Source organism: Osmia bicornis, chromosome 13, assembly GCF_907164935.1.
Source record: "Osmia bicornis bicornis chromosome 13, iOsmBic2.1, whole genome shotgun sequence".
Classification (NCBI taxonomy): domain Eukaryota; kingdom Metazoa; phylum Arthropoda; class Insecta; order Hymenoptera; family Megachilidae; genus Osmia; species Osmia bicornis.
In genome coordinates, this window is record NC_060228.1 from 6740752 (window position 1) to 6761935 (window position 21184).

Genomic DNA, 21184 nt, shown 5'->3' on the forward strand with positions numbered 1-21184 from the left:
CTGGCAGAGATGCTTTCAGGGGATTCTAGAATGGAACTTCGTTTTTGGTAGCCGCATAGCTACCGTGGTATGCTTTCTTATGGATGGTATGCAGATTGATTCGAATACGCTGCTAATTGAGAGATATATTTGGTAACTTTCAAAGGGCAATTGGATAAGAATGAGACGACGGAAGTTGTTCGAATTGTACTTGGTTTATTTCAATTAACACAGGAAAAATATGATTACTGATACATTGCTCTACATTTGGGCGCGGTAATCGTCGCTGACATTTGACCCTTGGGTGGCTGGCTGTTGAATTGTTTTCGTGTTTCCTTCCTTAAAATATCAGGCTACTTCGTCGGTGTACATCACGCATCATAAATGATTGCTTCTTCATCCGTGTATATCGCAGGAGACAGCAAGAATTAATGCTGTCACTTGGTCGCTTCCTCGCTGCGACATCTGACATCGTTTTAGCAGGGCCGCGAGGGGACAAGAAACTTCGCCGCGAGTTCCTAAGTGTCATGGAAATAAACATCAACTTCGGCCGTGCAATTTGTGCCAAGTCTGCAGGTTGTAACGGAGTTACGACCGATCGAAGAACGGTTTCGACATTCTACCATTTACCTTCGTTCCCGTTCACGATCGTACACGGGACATCGTTTCTGATTCACCCGTTGTAAATTTACCCGACAGCTGATCGCTAGGTGCTCGCGATTGGCTCGCGGCTCGGATCATTCGTGATCCTCGAGTTCACTCGCAGCTAGATCGGACCGATTTTTCGCCATTTACGGCACCCAGCCTTCTGACCTCGACGGACATAAACGGGCATCGAGCGAGACTCGGCCAAAGAGTACGGTGTTCTCCTTCTGTCTCTGTAATAACACCAAAATACCCGTGGCGCGGGCACAAAGGCAAAGGGAACGAAACTGAAACAGGTTTGCATTGTAAAGAAGCTTTAAAAGGGTTACTGTTACGTAAGTTAGAGCGTCTCAACCGGAACCATCCAGGGTCCAATAATTTTCCAAGAATTTTCTTAAAATTCCCTCTGACTTTGTTGAAAAATTATTCATTTTTGCGGAAGCACTATGGACCCGTTAAATCGAAGAAGGGTTAATATTGAAAATGGAAATGTCTCCAAGCGTGGACCAAGTGCGAAATCGCGTTAGCACTGTTTGCAAGCGAAACCCGTGGATGCGATTTCCTCCGTCTCTGCATCCTCTGGCATGCACGGCTCGTTATCGGCGAGTGCCGTTTATCGTCTTCGGCTATCGGGCCATTTCATCGTGTAAATTCCAAGCGCGGCAACGCAACGGTCCCGTCGTCGAACGGCGCTGGAACGGCGCAAAGAGACATATCGCCGGGGCGATTATTTATTTGCGAAACGTATTTATAGAGTATTACGCGGCGCAGGTTGGCAACCTCGTGCACGGTTATGCAATAAATGAGAGAAGGAGCGAAAGGGACACGGGCGAGGAGGAGGAGGAGGAGGACTGAGGGAACGGTTCGAAGTGAGAGGAGGCGATGCTCGGGGCCGCGGGGGCAGAGACAATAATACGGCGAAGCGAGAGAGGGTGGAAAGAGTGAGAAAGAAGGACGGGGAGTAATGTTGGCGAGGGTGGGAGAACATCGAGCCGGGTAGGGAGAAGCGCGCGCGTGTCCGAGAGAAAGAACGAACCTCCGAAGGAGTTATTCGGCGACAGAAGGGCGAGGGATGGCTGGCGGAGGGTGAGAAAGAAGCGTATGAGAAAAGAAGGGTGAGCGGTGGAGACACGGCACGCGGATGGGTGAAAGAAGAGAGACGTACATGGAAAGAGGCAATAACTTGAAAATTCATGCTGGAAGAGAGGGCCAAATGGAGTGGCGTACGAGGGGGTGGGTAGGGCTCGTTGGATGAGGAAGAGAGGACAAGGAAGAACGACGATAACGCGTGACGATAATGTCAATGTGAGAACTTAAGACCGGTAAAAAATTGCACACTCTTTCCGTGAAGGAGGTGCAGTCGTTTAACACCGGTAACGGGTGTAGATTGGCCGGTACTAAGGAATTAAGGTGTCGCTTGTAAACGATCGTTTGTACTTGAACCTTTGAACCTTGATTGCATTGTAACAGACACTGTCAGGAATGAAAAGTGCATTACCGCGTACAAAAGGGCCGCGCGTTGAATCAAAATACTTTGAATGGACAACGGCGCACGTTGCATTAAGTGCATTATGCTTGGGACAAAAATGAAAGTGACCTTGGCACAAATGCCTAAAGCGTACGCCGATCGTGGAATCGCATTAACACTGAATATAAATTAAAACCGATTGTTACGCACCGTGTAGCAATCCTGCGTCGGCCAAGATGCAATAGTTCAATTGAAAGAGAAATTGTGAAACACGAGAAGTTATAATTCCTCCAACGAGTATTGCATTCCATCTGTGCAACGAAATAAAAAATTGCCGGTGGGAATATCGAGCCAAGGTTAACTTGAAACTTGGGTTTTTTAAAAATTTATTATTCCCAGAAAAACGATAGAAAAATAGTGTATCATTCTCATTGCATTATCGGTTCTACTCGTTACATCAAGAGCCGCTCATAAAATTCCGCTGGTATTAAAAAGAATCTCTAGGTCCATTATCCCTAACCCTAAATCCAGCAAGGCAACGCGTTCGTGGTCGTGACCGCGTCGTGACTACTCAATCAAAGTTGAAGTCGTAAACGGCGGGAGTGAACGGAAAACCGTGATGGTTCTTTAATTAGTCGCGGCGGCGGTGGCCCCGTCGCTCGTCCCGAAAGACAAACTTTTCGGGGCCACAGTTTCAGAAACACGATACGCACGTGTATTTAGGAGCCGGTGCCCTTAACGAGTCGCGCTAATAAAGTTAACGCGCCGCGTCGTACGAAAGGAGATCGGAAAGCCCGCGTTCCACAGTCGGGATCTACATCGTGCGTTTCCGGGATCGTTCGGAGTTGCGCAGTCGATGATCGTAAGGTAGTTTTCTCGGTCGGCGCAGCTCGGTCAGCTTCGGCGTTGGTCGCGTTGCGAGGGTGGTGGGGGTGTTGTCGACTCGGCGGGACGGGGAGAGCAAAGGGTGAGGCACTCGGCCATCATCGGCGGAGGCGCGCACAGTTCAGTGACCCGACGCAGCGTCATTCGTTGGAGGGGAAGCGCGGGGAGTTCTGACATATTGTGAGATGCCAACTCGCTAACGCCGGTCCCCGAAAAACACCTCTATCTTTCTCTCTCTCTCTCTCTCTCTCTTCCTCTCTTTCCTTTCTAACGTTTCTTCTCTCTTGATCCCCCCTTTTTTCCTCTCTTCCCGTCCTTTTTTTTATCTCTCTCTTTCCCCCTATCTATCTGGCTTTACTTCATCGGTGTCGTTTTTTCCCTCTGTTACTCCTGTCTCTTTCCCCTCTCCTCAGTTTTTCTATCTCTGTCGTTATATCTCTCCTCCCCCCTCTTTTCTTTGTTTCTTTCTCCTCCCTCCCCTCTGGACGTTTTTCCATCTTCGTCCGTCACGTTATCTTTCTCCTTTGTTCGTCTCGTTTCTTCGCCAGTAACTCGGCTCGCCCGTACCGCCGCGAGGTTCATCAAATCCCCGAAATATTCATGCGACAGTCGCACCAAGTTTCCGCGAGTTTTTCCGACCCGGCCCGAGCAGGAAGCGTGTCGGCGCGACGCCGGATAAGGAAATCGTACCGCGTGTCGTTTTACCGCGGATCGACCGCATCGATCGTATCCATCGATTCGATGTGAGTACATACGTGCGCGTTGGAGCGCGAGACTGCCGAAATTACCCACGGAGCAAGGAAACGTGGAGGCATCGTGTGCGCGAGTGTGTACACAAGTACACGTGTGCGTGCGTGCGTGCGTGCCAGTGGTCCCGGTCGTACGACGAGTACGTTCGCCTTCGTCGTTCGTCCGCGCCCGTACAACCAAGCATTTTCCTCGTTCGGCCTTCTTCGTTTCTTTCTTCGCACTGGCCATTCTCCTTTCTCCCCTTTCTCTGTGTCCCGTGGCCGTTGCTCCAGCACTCTACTCGTCATCTCTGCTCGAGTGCACCGTGGCCGGTTCGAGGGAGAGCCGCGACCCGCGTCTCGGAATTCGTCGAAGGTCCACGAAACTCTCGCCGCGCTTTTCGTGCTCGATGGAACACGAGGGAACAAGGAAGAGGAGGACAGCAGTGTCGTGGACGTGTTAACCGGAACCGTAGTTGGTCCCGTCGCGTCGTCGTTGAACGTCGCATTCCGTGTTGCGTTCGTGTTGAGTGCAGCCAACAAAGTGATCATCGTCGTGGCTGGAAAGACTCCAGGTGGAAAACACCGCAACCTCCTTCGTTTGTATGCGTCCTGGCCGCTTGTGTGTGCCTGTTGTGCGAACGTGCGTGCCATCGTACGTCCGTGTGCACGCCTGTTTACGCGGACACACATATTACGTCTTACACGAGGCGCTTGCGCCGCTCTTAACGACGATTCGCGCGCGCCTCTTTTCGCGTCGTGGGAGTTTCGTGGCGCGATTAAAACGATCACGTCTATTCGCAGGCACTCGCGTGATCATTCGGAGCACCGTCCACCAAAATGATCGGGAACCGTTTTCCTGGCTTACGGAAACAGCTCGAACAGCCATGCTCGGCTGTGAACCTCCTCGACCCCCAGCGACGGTAAACGGAGACGAAAGTTGACAGAACTGTGGTAGCGGGTAACGCGAGGAAGATATCGCGTCTCTTATCATCGAACGATAGATGCCGCGAGATAACGATCCGTTACGATTACTCGTCTATGCTCTGACAATTCGATGTTACTCTACGATAGAGTTTGATCGTGTCGACACATCGCGCGCGTACGTGCAACACCCGTTCCCTGTTTCACTTTGTCATAACGAGTTTCTCTCCATTGGTATTCCGCGCCATCGATCTACGGAAGCCACTTTGCGTTCCCAATTTTCACGCAGCCGAGCTGCGACACCGCGTCTGCCCGTAATGGCTGACCCTACGGCTACTTTCTACTGAATTGTCCGGTAAACAGACGCAAATTCTACTGGGCCGGTGATCGAATCGTCGATAGCGTAGGAAGGGTAACCGAGTGAAATATCGATCCGATGTTTCCTCGACGTCGTTGAATATTCCTAGCTGATTTCTCTTCTCGTCCATTCGATTCACACTCCGAAGAAAACGTACTTACGTAAGGATGAAGAAATACGGCGGCTACCTTTCGTTGCTCGTTAAAAAGAATTAATTGCTTCCAATAGTCGTAAATAGGGGATCGTTTAATCAGAGATCGTTTCAGTCGCGAAGACGTGTTTACCTTTGCGTCGTTAATTTTGATCGATTCTTCGAAACGTAATCCTCGATCCCATTTATTATTTGGATCGACAATTTTTCGAACGTTACGCAAGGTTTCCGTTTTTACTTGATATCTTTTATCGATATCATTTCCTGGCTAAGCTATTTCGATCGCGTTCAGAGAGATCGTTTGTCTCGGATTTCGAGGAAAATCTCTGACGAGCATATGAAAACACTTTAAATTAAAGCTAGAATGCTTTTAGCGCTTCTGGCGTTGGTCAACACGTATAATAGTCTCTTCGAGCGACACATTTTATTTCAATCTTCCCCTTTCTCTGGTGCGTCGTAAAATCCGATGACTCGTCTCTTTCTCGGTCTAACTCCCTCGCTTCGAGTTAGAAACAGCCCGTACTGGAACGACTCAAGGAAGTGGTTCAAATTTCGTTATTTCCGGATAGGTTAGCCGCAGTCGGCAGACCTCAGCCTTTAAAATCTTCAATAAATCGCTTCAAAGAAGCTACGCGACGATGAGATTTCAGTTTCTGAATGCGGTACTCTGTTTTATTCGTCTCCTCCGCGTCTCTCCGTCTGGAAAATCTTAAAGCAACCACTCGAAGGAACTCACAGAGCTACGTGATTAACTGGTTTCGACTTGGTCGTCTTCCTTGCCAGTGGTATCTTTTCGCTGTCCGGCTCGATTTATTTATCCTCCTCGCGGTATCGCTCGAGACATCGAGCTTGAACTCGGACACGACCCGACGGAAGACAATGCAACGAGTTGGCATTGATTTTGAAACCAGGAAACAGAAGATTTTCCGTTTTGATCAAACCTCTTAGAACCCCTTTGAACCTATTAAAAAGGGTTAAAAAGAGTTAAATTCATCCCTCTTTCATTCTCGTCTTTTCTGTAATTGAAATTTCATCGAAAACCATAGGTACTTTCTATCTTCGGGAATTACCCGACTAGGTCTATTCACGGAAGAAAAGTTTCAGCGAAGCCATTGCGCGATGACGTGGACGCGTCAAACGATATCTCGCGAGCGTTTACATTCATTCCGGTCGTTCGAAAATAGTCGCAAACTTAGCGATTTCGATAACTCGGGCTAATCTACCGTTTTCCCCGCTTGCTGGCAGACGTTAGCAGATCGAACCGATAATCTCGAATGGAAAAATCACGGCGTCGTGAATCTATTCGCGAGCGAGCAGGCGAATGGCGGTTCGCAAACAAGTCCAGTCTGGAGAACATCCAATTCGAGTCTCGATAAACGCGAACGTCAAACATTGGCGTATGTTTCCACAATTTCGCGCCGCGGTCTGGTGTGCCCGTACGCGCAAGGTGGGAAAAAAGGCGGGGGTGTTAAAGCCGGGCTGGACAGTGCGTGTAAGCAGTGCACAAAGTTGCTTCGATTTCGGGAGTTCCGGGTATAGCAAGCGGCGCTGTGCACTCTCTTCGAGGCAACGGCATGACGCACATCAAAGATGCGAGCGTGCCGGGTGACTGTACTCTGGGTTCATCGTTCTCGGTTATGTAATGTTCGACCGTATGGTGCAAGCGCCTCGACGCTACTCGTGGCGCTAGAGTTGTCGGACGAGAGCAGCACACGATATACAGACACGGGCCGCATCGAATCCTCTTCGCTCCAATACAGTAGTCATCCGTTCGTGTCCGAACGATGAGCACACAGACAACCGTGCCCCGTCCTCCTTCCCACACATCCACCAAAACGTCGTTCTTCCTCTCGCTCTTTCTTCTCCTCTCTATTCACTCTTTCCTACTCTCGCGCGCACCCTCTTTCCTCCGTCTCGCTTTAGCGCCCTCGCAGCACGATATAGACGCCGCATTACCGAGCTGAGAACGAAAATAGAGGGCAACGGGAACCGCAACTGCAGCAGCCGCATTTCTTCTCTTTCTCTCGTTTCTAACCCTCCCCCCACGGCTCTATAGTTTCCACGCATTTTCCAACGTTTACCGAAATTCCGCGAAACAGGGTGGATTATTTTGATCGCTACCGCGAGCTACGCTGCAGGCTGACCTCTCTTTTAGGGAAAAAAGCGGTTTAGGGAACGAGGCTTCATCGTTCCCTTCAATAGTTGAGAGTTACTATGCAACAGACCTAATGGGTTAGGTCTGGCTTAGATTTTCTTTAGTATTTATTTGAATGCAAGTAGATAGGCTGATTCCACGCTCGTTTGATCACTGATTGTTAAGTATTAATGATAGTCCATCAATGATGAAATCTAGCCTAATAACGAAATGACGAAATTTCTTACATAATGGTTATGCCTCCCTTCAGATTAGAGACGGTATCTCGTAACTAGCGATTGATTTAGGGTTGCTCGTCGTTGGGATCAGGGTGTATTCTTGGTCGAAATCCAGGTTAGAAGGCGTATAAATAGGAAGCTTCTCTGGAAATTATTTTGGGGGAACATTTCGAAAAACATTGAAAGGTTTTTAATACTAAATTGTATTTCCTTTTCCGTCTTTCGTTAATCAATATTGCAATGGTCGAATACAATCGTGTTATATAAATACGATCATATTTAACCAGTGCAACGTTCTCTAAGAATAACTTGATTTTGCAGCGTTTTGAAGGGAGCCAGTTTACAGTGGCACGGTGAGATACATTCGAGAAGGTAGAGTGTCAGAAATTTTGTGCTCATGCAGCTCCATCGAGCGAACGGGAATCGGTTACGCGTCAGCATTAATTTTCTTCGACGAACGATCCTCTTCAGACCACGGAGGAAAAATTCTCCCCGTCTACCGGGGACATTCCATCCCGTCCCTATCGGGGGATATGTCGTGCAACATGTTCAACAACTAGCACCGGTAGTGTTCGATGAGACAGCATTTTGATTGCTTCGGAGCTCTACGATCGTTCTGAAACGTCGTTAAAATTTCCTTGTTGTACGATGAAACGACAGTGTGTCCCGGAGTGATCGATAAATGGTTAAAAGGAACGACCGAGCGAAGCAAGAGAAGCCACCGTAACCGTGTTCAAAGTACGAGTTGTTAGTGAAATTTAAATGAAACACCGAAGCGCGGAACGTAAATGGAGGGAAGTCTCTCAACATTCGGTGGGCCAAGCTGGGGGGCGGACAGTACTAGTCCTCAGCCACCGGAAACGTCGAGAACGAGGGCGCCAGTGCAAGCTCCGAGTCCAGAGAACACCCTTTTGGACGATCGTAGGCACCAGGTTAATTCTATACGAGGTACTCGAAGATGTAACACTCTTGAAACGTTTTTACTTTGAATTTTAACTTTCTTCCATGCGAAAGAGTAAAACTTTATTTTATTCGACGCACAGGTACGAGAAAGGTATCAAAAGATACATTTTATTATATTTTTTAAAGGAATTGGAAATATTATTATTCATAAAAGATTTTATCTGAAACGTGCAATTACGATATGCAAAGAAATGTGTACTCTCTTTAAAAAAAAAAAGAAAATAACTGAAACGCCAAAGGGGTTGTTAGAATTTTAAACTGGTCTTCGAACCATACAGAACATCTCGTTGAAATAATTTTATTATTTTAATGATTGCATCCGGAATGCAAGACCACGAGTTATGGAAATTCTTATCCCCTTATCGTAAAGTTGTAACGAAAGAGAAGAGAGAAGTTTATGGGAGAATTTAAAAAGTACACTGACCCTGTTTACCGCAAACAGGAGGATATCTTTGAGAGTGGATCCAGAATTACAATACGAAAGAAGTAATGTTTCAGCTCGATTGTGTTTATAATATAAAGTGGACGGTTTCTTTCTAGCCTTGATTTTCCACGAGAAATACCAAGCAATTTTTATCTATCCCGTTATCGCGTCACATTAAAGTGATACGAAATCTCCGTCGAGACCGTGGCAGATAGTTCACGATGCGTTCATGCAGTTTGCCACGGTGTTGCATCGCGATAGAATTCATAGTCCAGCATTGTGCGTTCCAATCGAAAAGGTTAGCCATAAATACTATGGCGTGATGAACTTCGACGGGATAGGAGCGAATGATGGTATATAAAATGGAGGAGGCAAACCACTTCCTCTTAGATACGCTCCGTTATCGCGGAATGATGAAACGGTAAACAAATCTACCGATTTAAATGTCCAACTTGACAATAATTATACATCGGTGAAAATGAAGCGACGATGTTTATAAAAACAGCCTCGAATCAATAACGATTGATTAGTCGCTAATGTATTGGAACGTAATGAAATTTCATCTGTAATTGTCTGGTACTGATCGATTTGTTTATTTCTGATTTCAGCCCAGATCGAAATAATCCCGTGCAAGGTGTGCGGCGACAAGAGCAGCGGCGTTCATTATGGCGTGATCACCTGCGAGGGCTGCAAAGGCTTCTTCAGGCGGTCCCAGTCGTCGGTCGTCAACTATCAATGTCCACGGAACAAGAATTGCGTGGTCGACCGTGTAAACAGAAACCGGTGCCAGTACTGTCGGTTGCAAAAGTGCCTACGCCTCGGCATGTCCAGAGATGGTGAGTGCATATCGTTAATCGGAGGCTGAGCTCCCTCGGAGGACATCAAGGTTGCTAGGACTAGCATTAGCTTAGCTTTTCTAACAGAGGCGACGTAATAGACGTCGCGTCGGTGAAACGATGTCACATTGTGGGCAACTGATTTGCAGATGCTCGTTGATTAATCGACGCTCGTAATCCTTTGAATAGAATATTTCATAGAAATCATCGCGATACAATAGGATAAATAGTAATCGAATCATTAATAATTTATCTAGTCACGATGATCGTCTTGCAATTATTACACAATAGACTCCCTAACGAAAGGGGTAACCTCTCTGACCCGACATACGCGGCTGCACTGCATCGATACATGAATTTCTATACGTCTGAACTCTAGCTTATATAACTGCTTCAAAGTTTATCGATGCGACACTCGACTATTAAAACACAAGGATTCACTATTTCAACTGCAGCCATGAAAGACATAGTCGAAAATCTAGAGCGTTCAGTTGGGAGGAATTAATTTATTGTTCGGTTTGAGAATCTTCTTTTTAAGAGATTTATCTTCAATTAGAGATTCGAGGAAAAAAGTTGATAAACGAGTGAAGCGAGCGATAATAGTCAGGAGAGTCGCGGTAGGAGAGCCATGCAACGATGCAACAAATCACCAGCGCCGATATGAAAAAGAAATTTCTTTGTTTCGAGCATTATCGCGCGTTGAGTTACCCGACACGTGAACGTGTTCCCTCTGTGCTACGCGTTTAATGCGTATGCACTTCCAGCGTGGAAATACGAGCCAGTAATTGCGAAGGAACGTACTCGCGAAATTGAAAAATAATCTTTGTACGTATCGAAGGATAAAAAGAAAAATTCGAGTAATTTGTTTTATTTCGATATGCCTGAAGTACATTTGCCTGTATTTTATGATAGTACATTTGTATTTTTATCACCTTTCGATGTTACAAATTCACTCGCGAGGTTTGTCGAGTGTGGATGACATAAGTTAAACGCTGGCACGTGCATTTGGCAAATGCGCATTTGAAATTTTATGCACTCGACTTCGAGTTATGAAACTCATGGACGTACGCTTCCATAAATCATGGGACATCTTACCATTTTTAGCCCATAAGTTTTGTATTTCACACCATGCAAAATTAATAACGAAATTTCAAATGCAAACTATCGATAGATAATCATTTCCTGTATACGCAGGGAATTTCGATCGTTTTACAAGGTTTATCCATTTTCAGCTAGCAATCTCGCGAATTTATACCAGATTCATTACCGTGACGAAGTCGCTGATAAACATTCGATTTACAGTGGCAGGGAAAGCAAATCAGATACACGGGGATAATAGCGGCCACGCGTGCCGCTCGGGGTGTACGACCCTTTATCGGAGGCTGTCCAGCCCTCCTCTCGTCCCAACACCCCCACACGCTTCGTTTCTCTCTCTTTCGCTCCTCTCGATGCAGTTAGGCCTCTTACCGCGTTGCTGCACCTTATCGGACCGAGTACACGAACTGTCTTGGACACGTTAACGACATTCGAGCGTAACCAACTAGACCTGCTTTTCTGACCACGCTTTAGCAGGTTGTTTTTAGATGTCAGCGCAGATCTGTCCGAGAATTTGCTCTACTGGCAATGTCATACATAACGGGCAAAGTGGGTTCATAGGAATCTTCTTTTTCAAGAATTTATTTTTAAAAATTGATAAATTTATTTCTTTGCATGCGTGCAGGCTGATTTGAAAACAGATGCAATTTTATTTAATTTGATGCTACAAGCGTTGAATATAATATAGCAGTTGGTTTATGGGATAAATATTTAATGGTTAAAGGTGTGGTTTTAAAAAAAGTTGTAGGTTTATGAGATATGATTATGTACGGTTATTAATCTTCATTCCTCGAATGCCACCTTCAGACTTGCTCGATGGAACTCTTTCTTTTATCTCTTATGGGTTTGCATAGGGTTTAGTGCTTATCTTCTTAATAACATGGTTCTTTACTTAGGATGGAGAGTAATGATTTAAAAGGTTCAGGGTGATTTCGATTTTTCAATTCGGAAAGGAAAAAATTGTTGCTGTTATTGTAATAGAAATAGCCATATCTGATACTAATTTATTAAAAATATTCAAAATGAAATTTTTAATATAACCTTTTAATTTTCTATGAAATTTGGAGCTACTCAAATGTTAATTAGAGCATGTTAAAATGTCCCATAGAATCTATTTCGTTCATTTTTTTTTTTGCGAATATTTGTACAGTTCTTGAATGAACACGCTCGCGGTTTTCAGGTTTCTATCGTTAGATAAAAAGGCAGGTTTGATAAGCACTAGTCGAAAAGCAGGACGTTGCGGTCACATCCGAAATAAATTGTAACTCTTTTTATTTTTTTATTTGCAAACACGTGTGTCGTTGATTAATCGCGAACAAAATGTAAAATCAAAATATTGTACAATGAAGAATCATAGTCATTTTCAATTTTTATCAAAGAATCTAACAAGGGGAACTACCCAAGTGTTACACTCACTTATTAATGAAACTTTGCCAGCTTGTAGAGCTCGTCGAGCTGAACATACCTATACCCCCTTTAAAAAAAAGAACAAAATTTTTGGGAACCAAGGATTTGAACCGTGGATCTCTAGATTGCGAGTTGTATGTGTGAGTTTGTCATACTTCAGAATGTAAGGAGTAACTAACAGTAATTGTTAATATCTTTTAAACAATTAGCCGTCTGCCCACAAAACGGGGCATAGGCGTGTTCAGCTCGACGAGCTCTACAAGCTGGCAAAGTTTCATTAATAAGTGAGTGTAACACTTGGGTAGCTCTCCGTATAAGATGTCTGCTTTTTGCAGAGAAGAATTATAAACATCATCCTTCTGAAAATATGACATCGTTAAATCCTCTTTCTAGTAGCACATTACTACCGCGAACTTTGATCTCATCATAAATATACAGTTTCTATTTTCTTTAATTGAAGCACCACGTGTCGCGATTTGAACCCAACACGCTTTCCTCCTGCGATCGTTGACACCGAATCGTTTAACGACCGTTCGAGAAGAGAGAATCGATATCGACTATCAATTTATCCGCGAGAGAAGGGTGATTACACTTAACATTTTTCATCGTCACTCGTATTTTTTCGAAAAAAAAAAAGAACAAACATTCAGCTTCTGAACAACCTCCCTGTCTCATTCAGGCTCGCTTCTCGAATCTCAGCGTGAACGTTCCCACGCTTCTTCCTTAACCCTCCCTACCCATCTCCGAATACAAAAATACGCTCTCAAAATCCGAGTGTCCAACGGCTCGTGGACGTTCCTCTCTCGGGTCATTGACACCGTCGCATTCGTCGAATCCAACCGTTCGAGTAGAGGTGTGCTCGTACCTCGTGGTCCTCGCTAGTCGAATCCCCATGAAAATATTGTCGAACGAAAGAAGAGCATTTCGAATGAAAAGAAAAGAGACAAAAAGATCATTCTCTTATAGACATAAAATACATATTGGATGGGTAATTAAATTCGTCATCTTCACAGTTTTCTTTCTTTATTAAAATTAAACAAATAATAATTTTACAGCAAAGTACCCTAATAAATTAATTTGTACATCATTGAACTTATCTCGTGTAACTTATGTCATAAAACGTATGTAATTTGAAATAAGATAGCCGGAAATGTACGTTAATCCTTCTCCGAGCCTTTTTATTATCCGAATTGCCATACGGAAACTCGTTGCACGAAATTCTGGCAAGGGATGAATGATTCTCAAGCCTATAGACAGATTTTACTGTATTTGCGCTGGTTGATAAGAAAGCAGTCGGTCGCCTCGGTGCAGCGTGCACTGCACGCTCGCACACGCTCAGCAGAAAGTGCATCGTGTGCTACCGGTGGCGCGCGCATACTCTTCCTGTTGTCATCTCTTTCTCATTCCCTCCCCTCGCGTGTTACTTCTCTCCGTTCGTTATTCACGATCCTCTGTTCTCTCCGTTGCTCGTTCGTCGCGTTCGGTCGATCACCCTCCGCTCCTACCTCTTCGTCCGGTTCGAGCTTCTCTCTCGTTTTCCTCCGCACTGTACGCGCGATCCCGATAGCGGTTCAGCTGATAGCTGACGTCGCGCGTCTTCTGTCCCCTTTTCCCGGCCCTCGTTTGCTCCTACTTTTCGCAACACCCTCCGAAATCGCGATTGACACCCGAGCCGAGCGCAATGACGCGAAGAAGATTCTCTAATTTGGGAAAAATTATTTTTAACGCTTTAGAATCTCTGTATTAGAGCGACGGAATCTAATTAATTAAATTGTAGTCAAATGATCCCTGCCATTCACTTACCTGGGTTTTAATTAATTATAGATTTCATTACTGTGCTACTTTAGGTATCTTTGCTCATCCAATTTTCGAATATCGATCATCCTCCTTTTGTCAAATTTAATTATTAACAAAAATTCGAAGTAGAGCAAATGACAATGTCTGTTCCGTTCGAAAGAGACCCCGGACGCGGATGAACTTGAGAAACTGGAGAACACGGAAGAAAAAGGAAGACGTGCGCGATTCAGGTTCTAGCGGTTGTTGAACGCTCGCATGACGTAGTGTATCGCGATTGTGCGCGCACGGACACGGTTTGCCAGTGTTTCACGGTGCAATGACGTCACTCGGATGGGTGGGTGCATCGGAGGCGCAGCGATAACGACGAAGAGGTCCGAGAGATGCAAAGAACTTCCGCGTTCTTCTTCGAATCAGAACGTTTCTTTGGAGTGTCGTCGAGCCACTTTAGACGAGACACCGGCAAGCACGCGCTCGCGCTTCGATCTTCATTAATCTCGCTCTTCCGAACCTACGATCGGATCGATCCTCCACCGAGCGAGTCAATTAACCCGGATACAACGATCAACTCGCTGGATGATTTATAAGGCGATCTCCGAGACGATCGAAATACCGGAGAACCGGATCAGATCAAAATTAACGATTCTCCTTAGAATGCATCGCTCGAAAGAGTGATTATGGATTGCGAATCGGATATCATGGACTATGTAGGAAATTTTATTATTCTATTCTTAATTTTTTTAATTATAAATAAATTGAATTTTCAATCCGTCCGGGATGGAACTCTGCGATATTAGGCGCTTTGCGTAGCCAATTTTTAAGTAGTATAGGGTGTTGCGATCAGACCGTCTTTTCGCGCCAAGTGCAAATTATTGAGAGGGTTAACGATGATCATCGGTGTACCAGGGTGATTGATAGGTAAAGCTATAATCGAATGATATGATTTTTTGCAGCCGTTAAATTCGGGCGCATGTCGAAGAAGCAGCGAGAGAAGGTCGAAGACGAAGTTAGGTTCCACAGGGCACAAATGAGAGCGGCCTCTGAGACGGCGCCCGACAGCAGTGTATTCGAACACCAGACTCCGAGCAGTTCGGATCAACACCACCCCTATAACGGCGGGTAAGCGATTCTATAAACGTTTGTAACAGATGAATATTAATTAATTTTATATCTCCACTAAACCCTTATTTAGTATTACGCTTTATCTTGCATTAGAATTTAGGGAGACAAATATTAATGCAAACTTGTCACTAGAAATTTTTCAATTAAAAAAATTTTTAGTGTTACAAATGTTTATTTGAAACTCGTATGTCTCTGCAAACACATTTTATTCCAACTGGTTTCTGTCCGTATGTTAGTCACGCTGATAATATTGAACCGCTAACAGCACATTGTGTCATATAACAAAGGAGCGTCCATATATTTATTAAACTGTGAGATATCCGTATGACAAATGAAACGCCAACAAAACCATATCCAATTGAACGAAACGCCGCATTCGCGAACGGGCAACAACGGTACGGGCAATCACGGTCAATTTGATACTTTAGATTAACGCGTAGCGTCGATTATTTTCAATTATAGATGTTGTAGTTTGTAATGGTACAATAGTACAAAGGTTTCAATTTCGCGTGATGTTATAGTGCGATTTCCAAATAAAGAAGAATCTTGATAAGATAAGTAAATTGCGAAGCATTCGATTCGACATCGGTCACAAGTCTAAACCTATTGTAACTATGTTTAACTAATAGATACGAGTTTCTTATCGACGTGTTTTTAGATTCCAACTCGTATTAACCAACGCGATACTCGATATTTTTATTATAAGTCTCACAGCGGTATAACAATAATAACAGTCCAATAATGTAGAAAGTAATACTAATCATTTTTTTTTGCAAATTAGAGATGCCGTATTATACTAAATAAGTAGAATTTGTGTAAAATTAGATTTTAACCTTTAAATCGATGTGTCATAAGTGCCATTTTATTATATTTTTAAGTCATCAAATCTCTCTACACTTCAAAATCAATTATTCGATGTACATACAGTATCGAGCACAGTATAATTAAGAAATATAGCACAGTATAATAATTCCTATAATTAAGAAATATGCCCAACATAAATATCAATCAAATTCTCCCGTACATCCCCTACTCTCGTACATCTTCAGTCTCCCCCGGACCGTCAAAGGGGTAAGGTGGGAGTCCGAGGAAGTTTACAGGAAGGAGGGGGTTTCGCTATAATTCTTTTCTTTAGAGAAGCTTACTATGCTCGGTACTGTACAACCACATAATATATTATAATTTACAATTGAGAACAAGTGGAAAATAAAAAAATTGATTAAATTAAAATCATTTTATTCAATATGGAGTACATTTTCTCATCGTTATTTTGATGTGTTCGCGTAGGTACGCGTATGGCGGTAGTGAATACGCTTCTCCCGGTCCCGGCACGGGTGGGTCGGGTTATTACAATCATCAAGCGATGACAAACTACGAGCTTAGCGCCGATTATGTCGACAGCACGACGACCTACGACCCACGACCGACGCAGACGCAGGTCGCGGACACTGTCGCCCCTGATACACCCTCCGCTGTTACCGCGACTGGGGTACTTCCCAGCGTGGTCACCACCGGTGAGTGCTCTTTTCTGAACACTTTATCATTTTATTATACAGTCATTTTTGTTGTCTCATTGAAACACGAACATCGTGCTTGCTTCTCCCTTTCCTTCTACCTCAGTGAAATTAAAATAATGGTTTCGGTATGTTAATTAGACGTCGCTTCAAGGGGTGCACTTTTGAAGTGAGGTACCTGTAATCACGGTATAATGTAAAAGGAAGTAATTTAAAAAATTTTATTTTACAATTTCAATTTATTTTTTTTTTACGAGAGATCTGACTCTTCCTGGTTGTACCATGATTGCCAGGACACTGAAATTCAGTGGCATGAAAATATTTCATGCAGAATTTTAATACGAAGCAATTTGAGTAATTTGCGAGTGTATTATCAAAAGTGAGGAAGATTTTAAAGACAGATATCTTGGTGTCTTAAGATGAAGCAGAAATAAATTCCTGCCACTTGACATTCAGATCTATCGTTATGTATCATCGATTTAACAACCACATGTCTTCATGTTTGCTTTCGAACCATCCTTTCCTCTGCTTTATTAATTTTCAATGGTAAAATAAAACGAAAGACACTTTCGGTAACAATTTTTTGTACAAAGCGTCACAGTGGAATAAAAAGATCCTAAACCTGCTTGAACAAAATTATATTTTATTCTCTCAAGTTTATTGCTATCTGAGAAATAATTTTGACTTTCGATCGAATGCAATATGAAACTGCTCGACCGGCAGACGAAGCTGAAGCCGAGCCAAGCCGAGAGTTTATAGTTCCATTGAAGTTTATTGTTAGCGAAAGAGCGGTAACAAGATGTCAATCGATGAACAACCAGCGCCAAGTAGTACTGGTCCCTTTCAGTAGCACGCGGCTGATACAATTACCGTGTTTATCACTGCCAGTTCACTGCACGCCGGCTTCGGTGAATAATATTGATATTGTAGCTCCGAGTAACGCAACAGTCATAAAGATACGATTGAATTGTCGTTCAGGAAGCGTGACGATGTTGCAGTTAACGTTTCTAAATACAAACGAAACGGCTTCGTGTAAATTGTTTGTAACCAGTGCAACTTCCATTGACGCATAAGCACTTGAATTGATTACTTTTGTGCAAAAAGTTGTTACGCTAAAGTAGCTGTGATTCATTGTCACTTTGACTGTCATAGTGAACATAATTGTAAGTAGTGCGGTGTATGATAATAGGAATAATAATTATTTTTTAACCCTTGAACAAAACTTACAACCTATAGTTAAATATATAATTTTTAAACGAAATAGTTTCATATATTGGAAGAAATTAAATAAAAATTGGGTCTTTCTTCATGCTTAAAGCCATGGAGAGACCTGTTCACTGTGACAGCCAATTTGTTACATTTATTATCACTGATCCTTAGAATCAAGATCTAAACTATTCAGCTATTAAATATTAATTTCTAATCTCCCTCCCTCGATTCACTATTACATCTTTCTTTTCTAAATCAGACTATTCCAACTGTATCTATAAAAAGCTATCTACATCGTCCTTGCAATGTCCAATCCGTCTGCCTTTTCAATCTATCAGCCATCCATCGAATCCAACGTTATCCGAGCGAACCGACAGAACCCTCATCCCTCCTTTCCATTCGTCTACTCCGAAAAAAGATGAATCGCCCTGTCCCACGAGGGACTAAAGCACACCAAACTAACCGCAACAAAATAAAATATAAAAAGAAAGAAAAAATTCAGACAGCAAAGACCGAATGAACTTTGACTTTTCGCGTATCCAGGGAAGTCGCTGTCTGCCTCGACGACTGGAAGCAGCACGGGGGGTAGTGGTGGTGGTAGTGGAGGCGGCGGAGGCGGTGGTGGCGGTGGTAACGGTGGTGGATCCGGCGGCGGTGGTGGTGGTGGTGGAGGTGGTGGTGGAGGGTCGGGTGGTGGAGGGAGCGGTTCTGGCACTGGTGGCGGTGCAACCGCCGGTGGAGGAGGAGGGGGTGGTGGCGGTGCCGGTTCCCTGAGCGGGGGTGGAATCGTTGCTGTGAAGCAAGAGACCACCGTCGAACTCGCCAGCTTGGGCCACGGCTCGTACACGATGGTCGACTCGACGACCTTTCTGAGCGGTCAGCAACAGAGGGTCAGCAATCCATCCGAGGACGACGAAGTGCCGAGTCTGCCCAGTATGTCCCATGCGAGATGTGAGGTTACGTTTGTGTCCCTTTGCATGGGCATGCGTCGCGCTCATTTTTTTTTTTTTCTATTTCCTTTCATTTATTTTCACTTTGTCTTTATTTTTTTCTTTATCGATCTCTTTGTCGCTGATTTTTCTTTGGAATCGTGTCTTTAAATAGGTGTCACTTTTCTTCGTGTATAGCTGCCGCGAGAGAGTACGTTCTCCTCGTTGAGTGTATAGGGGCGTGGACCAGGGCGTGTGATATTTTTCGTCTGTGCACGTTCGATGCTTTGTGTTGCGGTATGGTTGTTCGGTATTGTTTACCGTGTCGATTATTCAGATTCTGTGTGCACTTCGAGGTGACTTATATGCTGATTAGCATTGATTAACGTGGAGTTTAATGTTGCTGTAAATGGATGTTAATGATCTTGGTTACGATTGGGGTGAAGGGTTAATTAATATCTGGTACTAGAAATAAAGAAACACGGGTTTGTTTTCATCTAATTATTTTTATTAGAAGTTTTCATTCATACATATTTCTCATTTTTATTCTCGCATTATTATACTAAAATTACATATAAATTTATTTAAATTAAAATAACAACGAATGATGTTCGATCGTTGTTTTCGAAGCTGAAGGCAACGAGCAAAGGTAAGCGTAACTGAGTGTGAGTAACTAGAGTTTACGAAGGAAATTGAATGAAAGGAGCTGAATTTCTCGATGCTGATTCTTCGTGATGAAGCAAGGGGTCGTTTAAAGTTGCCCGCCTTGAAAGGCAAAGTCAAATGGCTCCGGTAACTGTAGCGATAATGTAGTTTGAAACTGCGGTAATTATTGAAATTTATAACGAACTCGGCGATCAACCTTCTCGACGGTCCACATTGGCCCGCGTAAACTTAACTTGGAAAACGTGTTCTCCTGTTTCATATCGTTACGTAATATTCACAACAAAAGAGAAACAATTATACATGTAACATCAATCGACTAACTTCAATGATTATAGTTTGTTTTCTTTTAACAATTCTGTCGTTTTGTACGTGTTCGTTTTGATACATGTTAAATGTGTTAAAGAATTTGTCAGTCTTTTCTGTGTTCACGTTTGATAATGACACGTCTGTGTAATTGTGTTGAAAAGATAGATAATAGTGATCGTGTTTTCTCTGTTTCTTTTTTTCTGTAAACGTTTCTTCGACGACTATCGTGGAAGAATAAAATTTCAACCCGACATCCTGATGGATTTTCGTAGATCCGGCACAAATCAGCGAGTTGCTTTCAAAAACGATAGCGGATGCACACGCAAGAACGTGTCTGCTGTCGACGGAACAGATCCAGGAGTCTTTCCGGAAGCCGCACGACCTCTCCAGATTGATCTACTACAAGAACATGGCTCACGAGCAGCTATGGCTCGAGTGTGCCCAAAAACTAACCACCGTTATCCAGCAGATCATCGAGTTCGCCAAGATGGTTCCTGGATTCATGAAGCTCTCGCAGGACGATCAAATTGTTCTATTAAAGGCTGGTGAGTAATCCTAATCGGAAAATGGAAAATGAAGGATCCATTAACCCTTTTTAAATTATGATTTTATGTAGATTTTATTTTCTTTATTTTTAATTAAAATTCTTCATTCGATTATATTTCTTTAAAATGCATTTAATTCTTTTAAACAGTTGGCTATGTTATCAACGAAATGTTGAAGTATAGATTCGTATAATTTGACGGAATAGCCGAGATAAGGGTGCAGTTTCGTAAACAGGAATTATGCAAAAGTAAATTTTAATTACCCGCGCATGAAGTTGGTGTAAACATTGTCGAAGCTAAATAAATACTCGCGCAGTCGCATGTTTTATCGCGAAGGAAAAAACAAACCGTGACATGCGAATTGATAAAAATGTAATTCCTTGTACGCAACCGTCGAGCACTTGTTAAAGCATCGTAACATTTTGTTTCGAAACTGTGCTCTCATAAATCTTGAAGCTAACAATATTTTTCGCGATATTTATAGGTTCCTTCGAGTTGGCTGTGCTACGTATGAGCAGGTACCTCGATCTCCAGCAAAATTGCGTCCTCTACGGTGACACCATGTTACCGCAGGACGCGTTTTACACGACGGACACGGCGGAAATGAAGCTCGTTTCTTGCGTGTTCGAATTGGCCAGGAGTATTGCCGAATTGAAGCTTACGGAAACAGAGCTGGCTCTTTACAGCGCAGCGGTTCTTCTCAGTCCCGGTTAGTCAAACTTTACACATTTTTATTAATTAACTCCTCTGTGATGATAAATCTTTAACCGTAGACAGAGGTAATTAAAAGAGACAGCAGTACAAGATTCATCGAGTCAAACAAATACAATTATATTTACCTTTCAAACTTTCTCGGTTCTTAT

The 21184-nt window shown here is 43.6% G+C and overlaps 2 protein-coding genes across 14 annotated transcripts in view; both read left to right on the top strand.

Annotated features, from left to right (window-relative positions):
* The window catches only part of LOC114880946 (probable nuclear hormone receptor HR3), a 108653-nt gene that overhangs the window by 79938 nt on the left and 7531 nt on the right, over window positions 1-21184 (top strand). For 8 of the 13 annotated variants that reach the window (XR_006830024.1, XM_046288481.1, XM_046288482.1 and 5 more), the window contains 6 exons: window positions 9507-9734; window positions 14984-15149; window positions 16440-16666; window positions 18419-18826; window positions 20049-20321; window positions 20806-21030. Coding sequence is in view for 10 of the 13 variants with exons in the window: in XM_046288478.1 (XP_046144434.1) it covers window positions 9507-9734; window positions 14984-15149; window positions 16440-16666; window positions 18419-18826; window positions 20049-20321; window positions 20806-21030 (1527 nt within the window). In the remaining 3 variants the exon portion in view is untranslated. Of the gene's footprint in view, window positions 1-4584; window positions 4629-7832; window positions 8460-9506; window positions 9735-14983; window positions 15150-16439; window positions 16667-18418; window positions 18827-20048; window positions 20322-20805; window positions 21031-21184 lie in introns of those variants that run through there. The other 5 variants (XR_006830026.1, XM_046288479.1, XM_046288480.1 and 2 more) reach the window with 3 other exon arrangements.
* On the top strand, window positions 230-4640 carry LOC114880947. Its single transcript, XM_046288483.1, is given in 7 exon segments — window positions 230-3608; window positions 3611-3681; window positions 3684-3764; window positions 3766-3830; window positions 3832-3907; window positions 3909-4116; window positions 4119-4640. Coding segments are annotated over 7 exon segments (963 nt in total). The 5' UTR covers window positions 230-3577; the 3' UTR covers window positions 4550-4640.